The sequence below is a fragment of the Mastomys coucha genome, unplaced genomic scaffold, assembly GCF_008632895.1.
Source record: "Mastomys coucha isolate ucsf_1 unplaced genomic scaffold, UCSF_Mcou_1 pScaffold9, whole genome shotgun sequence".
Classification (NCBI taxonomy): domain Eukaryota; kingdom Metazoa; phylum Chordata; class Mammalia; order Rodentia; family Muridae; genus Mastomys; species Mastomys coucha.
The window spans coordinates 41,193,988-41,207,783 of record NW_022196915.1 but is presented as its reverse complement, the minus strand read 5'-3'; the positions used below and the strand labels follow the sequence as shown (position 1 = coordinate 41,207,783).

At 42.2% G+C, this 13,796-nt stretch overlaps 1 protein-coding gene across 8 annotated transcripts in view; it reads left to right on the top strand.

Moving 5' to 3' along the window:
* The first annotated feature begins 3,553 nt into the window (after window positions 1-3,553).
* The window catches only part of Acin1 (apoptotic chromatin condensation inducer 1), a 46,159-nt gene continuing 35,916 nt past the window's right edge, over window positions 3,554-13,796 (top strand). For 2 of the 8 annotated variants that reach the window (XM_031363036.1, XM_031363034.1), the window contains exons 1-4: window positions 3,594-4,051; window positions 5,425-5,490; window positions 11,591-11,702; window positions 12,060-12,179. In XM_031363036.1, coding sequence (XP_031218896.1) covers window positions 3,740-4,051; window positions 5,425-5,490; window positions 11,591-11,702; window positions 12,060-12,179 — 610 coding nt within the window. In that variant the 5' untranslated portion in view covers window positions 3,594-3,739. The other 6 variants (XM_031363037.1, XM_031363035.1, XM_031363039.1 and 3 more) reach the window with 5 other exon arrangements.

Sequence of the window (13,796 nt, the reverse complement as noted above, 5' to 3'; positions counted from 1 at the left end):
GGCACTGAAGGTAACACAGAAGGGAAGCAGGCTGGCACTGATGTGGAAGATGATTCCAGTGACATCCTGAAACAAACAAAGCTCTGTTAATACACTCTCTGGCAGAAAGCAACCAAAACATAACCTCATAAGCAATAAACCCTACTGCACCCAATCAGCATCGACTAATTCAATCTATAGAAAAACAACAGAACCCTTTCTTATGATAGGACTTCACTATGCATGTGCAGCCAAAGACTGGCTGGGAATTTGGTCTTCCTACTTCAGCTTCTTGAATATTGGGGTTACAAATACATTTAGCCACACCCACACGTAAGAAGATCCTCTATTTTTATTTTTATACAATTACCTTAGGGAAGCCACCCAAGAATAACTTCACTTGGTATTTGCCAACTTTATTTCCTTTTTAACACCACTGACCTAAGTCAGGTGTGGTGGCTCAGATCTATAATCCCAGTGTGTAGAAACCTGGGGTGAGGGACTACCAAGAATTAGAGACCAGTTTGGACTACATAGGTACAAAGTAAGTTCCAGGCCAGTCTAACTTACAGAGTGAGGTCCTATCTTAAAACAACAAAAGAACAAAAAAAACGCAAGCCAGGCATGGTGGCATATATGGTAGGCCTGCTGGAGGCAGAAGTATGAGTTAGAAGATCTACCTCAGTTATATTATTGTTCCAGGCCAGTCTGAGATTCTGGGTCAAACAAACAAACAAACAAAAACCCTACCTGGGGCTAGTGAGATGGCTCAGCAGGTAAGAGCACTGACTGCTCTTCTGAAGGTCCTGAGTTCAAATCTCAGCAACCACATGGTGGCTCACAACCATCTGTAATGAGATCTGGTGCCCTCTTCTGGTGCTTCAGAAGACAACTACAGTGTACTTTGGGCTGGAGTGAGCAGAGGTCCTAAAGACAATTCCCAACAACCAGATGAAGGCTCACAACTATCTGTACAGCTACAGTGTGTACTCATATACATAAAATACATAAATAAATAAATCTTAAAAAAAAAAAAAAAAAGCTGGGCGGGGGTGGCGCACGCCTTTAATCCCAGCACTTGGGAGGCAGAGGCAGGCGGATTTCTGAGTTCGAGGCCAGCCTGGTCTACAGAGTGAGTTCCAGGACAGCCAAGGCTACACAGAGAAAACAAAAAACAAAAAACAAAACAAAACAAAAACAAAAAACAAAAAAACCAAAACCCTACCTGACCACTGTTCCTTCCTGCCTTTGTTCCAGCACATTAACTTTTATTTGCATTTATTTGATGCTAAATTTATTCACATGCTGGAAGATTTTGTTCCATCAGTCTCTTCTGGGATGTCTTTTCTTCTTGTAGCCTCCTCTTCTGGCTTAGGAACAGCTCCTTTTCAGTGAGGAACATTCACATGTGAGTTTATCTGACTCTACTTGGGGTGCTTTGCTCTGGCTATTGTCAGTGACCACAGAATCTATATGAAAACCTGTAAGTTCAGCATTTTCAAGCATGGGTAGCAAAACCCCAGCACTGTCCTGGGGCTACCAGTCACATGTCTAGACCTACTGTTTGTTGTAGGCACACTTACCAACTCTACTGTTATACTGCCTACAAATCACACACTGCTTCTTTAAAGGGACACCTTTTACATACTGGGTGGTTTTTGAGGTACCCACAGCCTTGATGGTCTTGGCAATTTCATAGGTGACAGACACCTGAACGTCTTGGTTTGAATGATTTGGGGGCAGAGGTTTCTGTATCAAGACAAGAGTAATCGTTTTCACAGGTTACCTTGAGTCATAGAGAAAAATCTCTAAACCTTCAAGTGTTGGTGTTGCAGATTATAGGCATGCCACCAACCCATAGCCTCTCTCCCCACATCTCTTCTGATTTTATAGTCAGTCTTGTGTAGCCTAGGCTACACTAGTTTCAAGAACTGTGAAATGTCACCACACCATTTCTGTGATGTTAGAGACAGAACCTAGGGCTTCTGACACGCTAAGCGAGCACTCTACCAATTGAACTATATCCCCACCTACTTCTTATAAATGATCTTAAAAACAGCCAACTGAGGGGCTCGGAAGACTACTGGTCAGCATTTAAATTCACTTTCTGCTCTCCAGAGCACTCACATCAAGTGACTTGAAACCACCTGTAGCTTCAGCTCTCAAGCTAAAATTTGAACTCTGTGAGACAAGCACATACCCATAGACAGACACACATACACACAAAATAATAAAAACAAGCCAGATGGTGGAGGAGCATGCCCTTAATCCCAGCACTCGGGAGGCACCCATAGGCAGATCTCTAGTTCATAGGCAGCCTGGTTCTATAGAATAAGTTCTAGCATAACCAGGGCTACAAAGAGAAGCCCTGTCTTGAAAAACCAAACCAAACAAATTATAAGGAAAAACAAGCAATTGAGGCCAGCCTGGGTAACACAGTAAGAACTGATCACAAACCTTAACAGAAAACACATTTCTTGCTTGTTCTATCTCTTTAAAAGTGTACAGTTTTTTTAAACTATGATACAAGCAACTGGCACCAACAACTCGTTCCAGTTTCACACATTGTGTGTGTGTTTGTGGTGGAGACATGATGCAAGAACCTTCTGTGCAATGTGTACACAGCCTCTGAAATCTGTCAGAAACATTTTATGTTCTATGACCCTCTTATTAAATTCTATACCACACCAGTAAACTTTAGAGCAGGCTAAGTAAAGATCTTGTCTCAAATAAGGTAACAGAAAATCAGAAGCCACACTAACTTTTTTAAGGTTCTGAAAATGTGCCTTTGCTTTCTTGACTTAGGTAGCCTAAAAAGTGTGATATTGATGCACATCTCTGAACAGTTTTCCTTAACGGTTTATACCTACTAGGGCCACTGATTTTGCATTATAGATGCAAGTGTAAGCCAATTTATTCCAAAATGTTTTAGTCCTACAGTTTGTATCTCCAATAATGAAAGCCTTCAACTCTCTATGACCTAAGTTACTACTTCTGTTCCTACTTCTCCAAGTTGGAAGATTTGTATCGACAAAGAATAGAGTGCCTAAACGTCGGTTCTAAGTCTCGGTTCAGGGTGACTGCCAGTTTCAAAGTGGCCCTAACAGGGAGAAGTGTCTCCTAAAACTTTTCTTTTTCAGAGAAAGGGAATTTTTAACCCAGGATCTTGCTACATGGCTTCCATGGTCATTGTCATTAATAAATTCAGTCTGGGATCAGAAACACATTGTTTCTTTTTTCCACGTTTGGAAGCCGCGGGTCTCTTAGCCCCACAGGACAAAGTATTTCTTAGACCGAATGGCCGGGATATAGAAGATGGGGAACCAAAGCGACTTCGCCAGGAAGCAGGAGGGTTAGCCAAAATAAAACCTGCAGACACCAGGTCTTCTCTGGCCTAGGAGAAATTTCTTTTCCTCTTACCTCCCTTTTCCCCTTGGAAGGCGCCCAGAGATCACAAGAGTCCTTCAGCTCCTGCTCCAACTCTCCGACCCTCTTCCATGTTTCCTGAAAACCCAGAGCAGAGCCAGCCCCAGTAACCCACGCACTTCCGCTCCGGAACCAGCCCCAAATACCCAAGTGCCCCAGCGCCTCAGCCCCCCAGGTCCGGAGATAGCCGAATATTTCCGATTATGGGTATGCCAGATTCGAGTGCTTCCGAATAGATTCGATTCAAAGCCTCGGCAAGACGAAAACAAACGAGCCTGAAAGCAAAATGGGAGGGGCCAGCCGCTAGGCAGATGGAAAAAGCCGATTGGTACCGATGTGGAGACGGAAACTACCGAACAGTTTCGGAGGAACCCGGGGAATTCTGAGCGGTAATAGAGGGGTAGACTATGGCAGTAGGCGGGGCCAATTCGGTCCGTTCGAAGGGCGTTGGCGGAAATTACCGAAGATGCCCGAAGCCGTCGGGACGGACCCGAGTACCTCACGCAAGATGGCGGAGCTGGAGGAGGTGACTCTGGACGGGAAGCCTCTTCAGGCTCTGCGGGTGACCGACCTGAAGGCCGCACTGGAGCAGCGAGGCCTAGCCAAGAGCGGGCAGAAGAGTGCCCTGGTCAAGCGGCTTAAAGGGGTAAGGAGTCAGCGTTGCCGAGGTGTTGGAGGGGAGCGGACCCGGTAGAGACGAGTCTCCGCCGCGGCGCAGGCGCAGTGTCCGGGCTCGGCGCGAGCTCTCTCAGGCCGCCAGCGCGAGCCTGCAGATCCACGCGCACGGTGGTTGGTGTGGCTGGCGCTGGAATGGAGATAACGCCGGTTCCCGCCTTAACGGCAGCGGCGCGAGCCCAAAATGGGAGGGTGCGCGCTACTCTCCCGGAGTGTCTTAAGCTCCTTCCTTCTTCCCCCACCCCCTCCTTGTTTGTGTCTGTGTTTTCGGCGCATGCGCTGCAGAAGGAGTTAAATCCCTCTACAACCACCGGTGTGGCTGGCCTTAAGGGGGCGAGCAGGGCTGGGTCCGAGTTAGGGATACAGTTGGGCGGATGGGCTTGTTGTCTGTATCTGCAATAGTACATTTGGGATAGGGTAAAAATGTCCGCTTGACTAGATTAAGACCTTTGATAAAGGGAAACCTTGATAGAAGGACTCGGTCAGAGACGGGTGTCTATAGGGTATCGAGAAGCAGTCTGGATAAGAATTTGGTGGATATTGGTGCGAGAGGTGAGACAGATTACTTTAGGCTGGGGATTTTGTATCGGTTTGAGTAGTGAGAATGAGCTTGTCATGAGGTGTATCGGTTTGGTGTAAATGGAGGGAAGGAAGGCTAGCCGGACTAGTGTAATTAGGGTCCGTGGCTCGTAATACAGATGGGGACTCGGTCAGTTCAGGGTTTGAATTGACAGACCGTTGCTTCTCCCTAAGCTGACAGTTTGTGGGTGGGTGTGGATTAGGTCAGACCACGGGTTACAAGGTCTATGGTTAGTTTCTCTGTGAAATTTTTAATACATTTGATTTGTCTGAGTGTTACACTCCTGGAAATTGTACAAGTTTACTTAAAGTAGTTTTAGTTCTGAAAAATTAATCAAGTAATAGTCAAATCCAAACTAGCCTCGTGTTGGTTTTATGTGATTTGAAACTTGTTTTGAGTACGTGGAGTATTTTTGGCCTGTATTACCAGATTTAGAAGTGGCTCCTAGTCAAAATTGCAGACAATAGTAGGGATTCTGGTTCTGATTCTGTCACTTTTGCTGATTTTTGTGACATAGCCAGGTCACTGATTCTTTGTGTGTCTGTGTTTTACATTTGGGAGCAGTAACCATGGCTACCTTTAAGAGACTTGTGAAGATGAATGAGAACAGTATTAATAAAGGGCTTTTAGGCTCGGCGAAAGGAATATAGCATAAATGTAAATTTAAGTAATTCAGTGAAAAGGCTGTCTGTCGGAGAGGTAGAGATCTGGACTGCTTTTTTGTTCCCCTCCTGGTTTCTGATTTTTGCTCTTCTTTATACCAGGCTCTAATGCTAGAAAATTTACAAAAACACTCAACACCCCATGCTGCATTCCAGCCAAATTCACAGGTAAGAAAAGAGGTTTGTTTAGATAGAATGGGCTATTTGGAGAAAATAATAAATGGGAAGATTTGATGTTGTCTTCCATGTTTATCAGAAGCAGTGTTTTCTTAAATTATTTTTATTGCAAGTGGTCTCATACTAGACAGTTGCTGTACTTTTTTTTTCTTTTTTTAAGGTTTATTTTTATTTTATGTGTATGGTTGATTTGCCTCCCAACGGGTGCCCACAGAGGCCAGAAGAGGGTGTCAAATCCTCTGGAACTGGAGTTACAGACAGCTGTGAGCCACTGTATGGGTGCTGAATTAAACCTGGGTCCTTTATAAAAGCAGCCAGTATAACCATTGAGCCATCTCTCCAGACCTCAGACAGTTGAATTCTCATCAACTTCAATTTTGTATAAAGAACTGGAGTTTAGGGCTGGCGAGATGGCTCAGCGGGTAAGAGCACTGACTGCTCTTCCAAAGGTTATGAGTTCGGATCCCAGCAACCACATGGTGGCTCACAACCACCCGTAATAAGATTGGATGCCCTCTTCTGGTGTGTCTGAAGACAGCTATAGTGAATTGAGCAGGGCCGGAGCAAGCGGGCCGGCAGAAGGTCCTGAGTTCAACTCCCAGCACCCACAAACATGATGGCTCACGGATATCTGTACAGCTACAGTGTACTCATACACATAAAATAAAATAAATCTTAAAAAAAAAAAACTGGAGTTTTAAAAAAGGAAAAGATACAGGAAAAAAAGTGTGTGTGTATATGTATCTATATAATGCACACATATATATGTATGTATATATACATGCATATATATATCATGTATATTTACATGATATATATGTGTGTGTGTGTGTGTGTGTGTGTGTGTGTATACACACATACATACACACATACACATCAAAGGAGTCCTGAATGAATTTTGAATTCTTGAAGTGAAGCGAATCAAAGGTATGACTCTGAGTAAATGTGCCACAAGAATCTGAAGTCACTTGCCATCAGTTTGGGGGAAAGTTGTCTTTGAATATAGATGTAATAAAATACTTTTTCATCAAGAACTTTTTTGATACAGATTTATTGATACCTTATTAGTAACCCCTTATTTCTAGGACTAACTGTTTAACTGTCTGTAGTTACTCTTAAATGTCCTTAAAACCTTGATTACTTAGAACAAGGTACTTAACACTTGGGGGCCTTTGTTTCTTTACCTGAAATAGGAAAAGTAGTTTGACTTAGTTCATAGTTTTATAACTACTCTGCAGAGTGTCTCAGGAAAAAAAAATTTTCTTCTAAGAGTTTTTGCATAAATGTTTTTGTTGTTGTCCTTGTTATTGTTGTAGAGTTGAAACAGAGTATCTCCATGTAGCCACTATGACTTAGCACTCAAAGTGTAACCTATTCTATCTTCAGACTCAGGACAGTTCCCTGCCCAGCTTCCCTAGTGCTAGAATAATGAGGCTTGTGCTCTATCCCCCAGGTTTCTACAAATGTTTTATTTTGAAGACATTATTGTATAGTTAAGATACAAGTTTCTAGACTATATCATCTTGTAGGGTACTTTTCAGCTTTTAAATCCTTCATTTAATACATTACACATTTAAAAGAAAAGGCATTGGTGTGTGGGCCCAGGACACTGGAAAATGTGCTTTCCTGTTCCCTTGCTAATAACCTCATTAAATTCTAAGGCCAGTCAGTTTTGGGAGGTTACACAGCATTAAAAAGCCACCTAAGGGGTTGGAAAGATAGTTCAGTAAAGAGTGTTTGTTGCTCAATGATTCAAACCAGAGCTCAAGATCTCAGCACCTATATCAGCTGCCTTACAAACATCTGAAGCTCCAGTTCCAAGAGATCCAATGCCCCCTCCTGGTTTCCAAGAACATGGCTGAGTACACAAACACATGCATGTGCTCACAGATACATGTACATACACACATAAATGAAGCCGAGAAGATGACTCAGTAGTTTAGAATACTTGTTTTTATAGAGGACCCAGGTTTGGTTCCCAGCACCCACATGGTGGCTCACAGACATCCTAACTTCAGTTCCAAGGTATCCTGTGTCCTCTTCTGCTATAGGCACACACATATCCATGCAGTTAAAACATTCAGGCATGTAAAATAATCTTTAAAAACCAATTAAGAAAGAAACTACTACTCCATTCACAATTGTATTTTGGATTTCATTTTAGACTTCAAAATTTTAAACACTTGTTTTCTTACTTACAATCCACATTTCATCTGTGGCCATTGGGTACTAAGGGACTTACTGTAAGTGAAATAAGGATTTCCTGCTAGAGAATATGACAGAAAACACAGGAAGTATTGGATTGGCTTCATTTCTGAAGGTCTGTAGGCATGGAAGGACTAAGGAGGAGGGTTTGTGAGGAGAAAACTCAAGGACAAAGAATGATGTATGCACCCTACAGAAAGGGGGACAGGGTTAACCCTGGCCTGGCTGCCTGGCTGCCTTGTGTTTCTTAAGATTTTTTTGGTTATGTTTGAAACAGTCTCTCTGCATAGCCCTGGCTGCCCTGGAATTCCTGCCTCTGCCTCTTGAGTGCTGGGATTAAAGGCACGGGCCATAACTAACCTGGCATGCTGGAGGTTTCTTTTTACTCAAATAAAGCAAAACGGTTGATTGGTTGGTTAGTTGATTGGTTAATTTGGAGTTTTTGAGGCAGGGACTTACCATGTAGCTCAGGCTGGACTCAGACTCAAACTTATGGCAGTTTTCTAGCCTCAGCTTTTCTGGTAGTGTGATTGCAGGCATAAGCCACATGCGTGCCCCTTTCTGTGGTTTATTTTGTTTCTTTTTTAATGGAGGTGGAGTTATAAGTCTCTCAAGTATTAATGTATATTCCTTTCCTTTGTCTCTTGATTTCATGTATTTAAATATTTTTTTAAAGATTTATTTATTTATTACACATCAGATCTCATTACAGATGGTTGTAAGCCACCATGTGGTTGCTGGGATTTGAACTCAGGACCTTCAGAAGAGCAATCAGTGCTCTTAACCACTGAGCCATCTCTCTAGCCCCTTAAATATTTTTTTTTATATTTGTGTTATGCATATAAATGTTATGCCTGCAATTGTGTATATGCACCATGCTTATGCCTGGTCCCCCCAGGGGTTGTCAGAAACAGGCATTGGATACCTGGAACTGTACTTAACAGATGATTGTGAGCCACTGTGTACTGGAACTCAAACCCAGGTCCTCTGTAAGAGTGAGCAGCCAGTGCTCTTAACCACTAAGCCATCTCTCTATCCCTGCACTTGAACTTTTGAGATACATGACAAAATGTTTTCCTGGTTTGGTGGAGCTTGATCTTTTGGAGAAGCTAGTACTTTTTTCTTCTTAGATTTACTTATTTTTTTAAATTTGTTTCAGATTTATTTATTGTTTGTATGAGTGTTTTACCTGCTTGTGTATGCACCTGTACTATGTCAATGCCTGGTGCCCACAGGAGTCAGACGCCCTGGAACTAGAGTTATAGGTGGTTGTGGATTCTGGGAACCAGATTTGGGTCTTCTGCAAGGGCAAGAGTTGCTTCTCTCTGCTGATTCATTTCTCTAGCATTTATCTTTTTTTGAGACAGGAACTTGCTATGTAGCTCTGGATGGATAGTCTGGAACTCACTGTGTTGACCAGACTGGTCCAGGACTCAAAGAGATCTACCTGCTTCTGTCTCTCTGGTGCTGAGATTAAAGATATGTACCATGTTGATTCTTTTGAATTTTGAGAAAAATAATGCGTTATTTTTAAATAAATAATAAAAACATTTAAATGAAAAGGCATAATTCAGCCTGAGGATATAGCTTACTGATATGGGTCTAAGTATGTTTGTACTCACACACACAGGTGGAGGATGATGATATGGCATGGGGGACAGGGTCCATTGTTGTAGTACACCTACACTACTCAAACTAGGGTGCTGATGCCAAAGGATTGCAAGATGGAAGTCAGCCTAGACTGTTGGGATACCTTTTTTTCAAAAGATGCATAATCCCCAAATTCTTTATTCTCCAGGTTACTTGTATACTAATATCAATTTTTGGACTGAATATTTTGAATAAAATATTAATATAGTTCTTCTTTTTGCCATAATGCTATTGATTCTGATCTTTAATATAGGAACAGCTTAGAAAAAGCCTTTAGCTGCCAGAAATGGTGCACGTCTTTATTCCCAGCACTCGAAATGCATATGCAGGCAGACCTAGTTTGAAGCTAGTCCAGCCTACAGAGCTAGTTTCAGGACAGCTGGGGCTACACAGAGAACCTGTCTTAAAAAGTCTTAAGAAACAAAGACAGAAAGCACCTTCCAAGAGTTGTATTTCTTAGGTCGAAATACATGGAGTAGACTTGCTCCATGGAATTTTTCTCTTTCCTTGGTATACTTTCTTATAATCTCTAACTAAAGAATAAAATTGCCAGGCAGTGATGGTGCATGCCTTTAATCCCAGCACTTGGGAGGCAGAGGCAGGCGGATTTCTGAGTTCGAGGCCAGCTTGGTCTACAGAATGAGTTCCAGGACAGCCAGGGCTATGCAGAGAAACCCTGTCTCTAAAAAAAAAAGAAAAAGTAAAAAGAGTTTAGAAACTATCAGATTTTATTGTTTATAAAAGTTATTTAAATTCATGTTTCTTTATAAGGTAATTTGTCTTTGTTGCTTTTACTAAAATGTTTTGTAGTTATTTTTAATTTAATTCTACTTTTGGGCTTTTCAAGACAGGGTTTCTTTTTTTTTTTTTTCTTTTTGGTTTTTTGAGACAGGGTTTCTCTGTGTAGTCCTGGCTGTCCTGGAACTCACTCTGTAGACCAGGCTGGCCTCGAACTCTGAAATCCACCTGTCTCTGCCTCCCAAGTGCTGGGATTAAAGGCGTGCACCACCACTGCCCTGCCCAAGACAGGGTTTCTTTGTGTAGCCTTAACTGTCTTTGAATCTCTGTGTAGACCAGGCTGGACTCGAACTCACAGCGATCTGCCTGCCTCTGCCTCCTGAGTGCTAGGATTAAAGATGTGTGGCACCACCACATAGCTTTATTTTAAAATTTTTTAAATGAGTAAAATTTTTCATGACTTTATTTTATATGCATCGGTGTTTGCCTGCATGTGTGTCTGTGTGAGGATTTTGGATACCCTGCAACCTGAGGAATTACAGACCTTCATGAGCTGACATGGGTGCTGAGAATTGAACCCAGGTCCTCTAGACGAGCAACTGGGGCTCTTAACCACTGAGCCATCTTTCCAGCCATCATTATTTTTAAAACATTTTATTTTAAAGATTTATTTTATTTTATGTGTATGCATGAGTACACTGTAGCTGTACAGATAGATGGCTGTGAGCTATCATGTGTGTGGCTGCTGGGAATTGAATTCAGGATCTTCTGCCGGCCCGGCTCACTCTGGCCCTGCTTGCTCCGGCGTAATTCACTGTAGCTGTCTTCAGATGCACCAGAAGAGGCTGTCCAATCTCATTACAGGTGGTTGTGAGCCACCATGTGGTTGCTGGGATCTAAACTCAGGACCTTTGGAAGAGCAGTCAGTGCTATTACCCACTGAGCCATCTCACCAGCCCAAATATTTTAATAATATCAAACCTAAATTTGTGGTAGTCGTGTCTAAAGCATTCCTTTTCTTTTAACGGGAGTTGGCTGGAGCAATAACTTAGTCATTAAAGAGCATAAAGTGCTCTTCCAGAGGACCCATGTCTGAGTCTCAATACCCAGTACTTCACACCTGCAACCCAAACATTCGGTACGCACAAATAATTATAAAAGCTTTCATTAATTCAAAAAAACTACTTTATAAAGAACTTTCAAATAAAAACCCAAAAGTGTGAACATCACCATGAGCTTCTCTCTGGTTAGAATAGCCATTCTGACGCCGTGGAGTTTCACACTGGATTTTATACTTGGACTATGTAAGTATATTTTTATGCACATATCCATGACAAAAACAAAATATAGAGCTAAAAATCTGTGGCAGGGTTAAGACTAGAAAACCAGCTTTGCATCTTATTTTATGACTCGAGTATCGATTACCTGCATTCAGATCTTCCTGATCACCCAGTGGTTGCCCTTCCTTAGACTTTCTCATCCCATTTCCTCTGTACAGATTGGGGAGGAAATGAGCCAGAACAGTTTCATAAAGCAGTATCTGGAAAAGCAGCAGGAGCTTCTTAGGCAGCGCCTGGAACGGGAAGCCCGGGAGGCTGCAGAGCTTGAAGGTAAGTTGCCACTTCTAACAAGGTCTTTGTTTTAATTTCTGTCACCAAGTAGATGAGTCTAATTCCAGGAAGAGGTCAGGTGAGACTGCTGCTCATTTGCTTTCCGTATTTTGTGAAGCCAGATGAGTTACAGTTTAACTTTGTTAGGGAGAGATGCTGTGTTTGAGTCTGAGAAGAGGAGGAGTTGGAAATAAGTCCTGGCATCCTTTAGATGAGGGAAAGCTTAGCTCCAGGGAGGCTTTCTTTTTCATGTGTCTTGTTGTCTATAACTGTGCCCACCATCCTTTACTCCTGTGGAGTTCCCACGTGCTGAGCACTTCACTCCCTCCCTGCCCCGACCCAATGTGTACTTTGCAGAAGCTTCAGCTGAGTCGGAGGACGAGATGACCCATCCTGAGGGAGTGGCTTCCCTGCTGCCTCCTGACTTTCAGAGCAGCCTGGACAGACCAGAGCTGGAGCTCAGCACACATTCACCCCGTACGTATCTCCCTCCCCACTGCGCTGTTTGTCAAGCCTGCGTAGTTGGTGGGGGAGGTAGTGATGCCTCCTTTCATGCTAAGCCTCCATGAAAGTCTGAGGAGAATTCTGTGAAACTGATATTTGGTGTCTGATTTTAGAGAAAGTATGTCTTCTTTGAAATGTGATTTTGCTAACATGCTAACTGCTTGGTATTTTACAAGTCAGTATGATTTCTCTATACCTCTTTAGCCTTTTGTAGCTCCGAATTTAGCAAGTCACGACATATTCATCTACTTGTTTTATGTATATATCTAGTCACCACCACTTCCATATTTGACATCTACTGTTCCTTTTGTTTGTTTTTTGTTTTTGTTTTGTTTTGTTTTTGTGGGGGTGGGGAGGGTTCGAGACAGGGTTTCTCTGTGTAGCCCCGGCTGTCCTGGAACTCACTCTGTATACCAGACTTGGCCTTGAACTCAGAAATCCACCTGCTTCTGCCTCCTAAGTGCTGGGATTGAAGGCGTGTGCCACCACTGCCCGGCCTTTTTTTTTTTTTTTTTTTTTTTTTAATATTTATTTTATGTATGTGAGTATACTGTCATGTCTTCAGACACACCAGAAGAGGACATCAGATCTAATTACAGATGGTCGTGAGCCATCATGTGGTTGCTGGAAATTGAACTCAGGACCTCTGGAAGAGCAGTCAGTGCTCTTAACCTCTGAGCCATCCCTCCAGCCCAACATCTACTGTTAAATTATTCAACAATTTTTAATGTGTTTATATGAGTGCTCTGTTTGCATGTATAGCTGCATGCCAGAAGAAGAGGGAGGGCATCAGATCCCACTGTAGATGGTTTTGAGCCACCACGTGGCTGTTGGGAATTGAACTCAGGACCTCTGCAAGAGCAGCCAGTGCTCTTAACTGCTGAGCCATCTCTCCAGCCCTCAACAAATTTTAACTACATGCCTGGTGTATACCAGGTATGTGTTAGACCCCAGGGTATAATAGAGAAAAAGATGTCTGCCATAAGGAAATTGACAGTCTAGTAAGTAAATGAACACTAGATAAAATGACTATGTAATTACAGTTATGCCAAGTACTATTAAAGACAATGCAGAATTTTGTAAACATAAAGAGCTTTATATAATTGGTTCAAGCAAGATTAATTTTTTTCACATTATTATAGAAATATTAGGTGCCTAATTTTCCATAGTATCTCGGTAAAAGGCTGTAAATACAGCTTTTGTCATTTGGAAAGACCTTAATTTTTTTTGTCCCAAGGTCTCAATATATAGCCCTGGCTATCCTGAAACACGCTTATGTAGACCAGGTTGGCCTTAAACACAGAAATCCACCTGCCTCAGCCTCCTTAGTGTTTCAATTAAAAGCATGTGCCACTCGCCCAGCAAAAATGAGGGTTTTCAAGGCATGTACACGTGTGATAGTGGACATTATGTCGATGTAGTAGGGCAATGTGTAAATGAACAAATATTTTCAATTGTTAATACAGTTAACAGTTGGTTATCAGAAATGACAGTCCCTTCATACTTAATACTTTCAGAATATGTGTTTTTGGTTCTTTTGATTAACATAGAATTCCTAGAAAGTGTTAATATTTTGGAGATATTTATTGG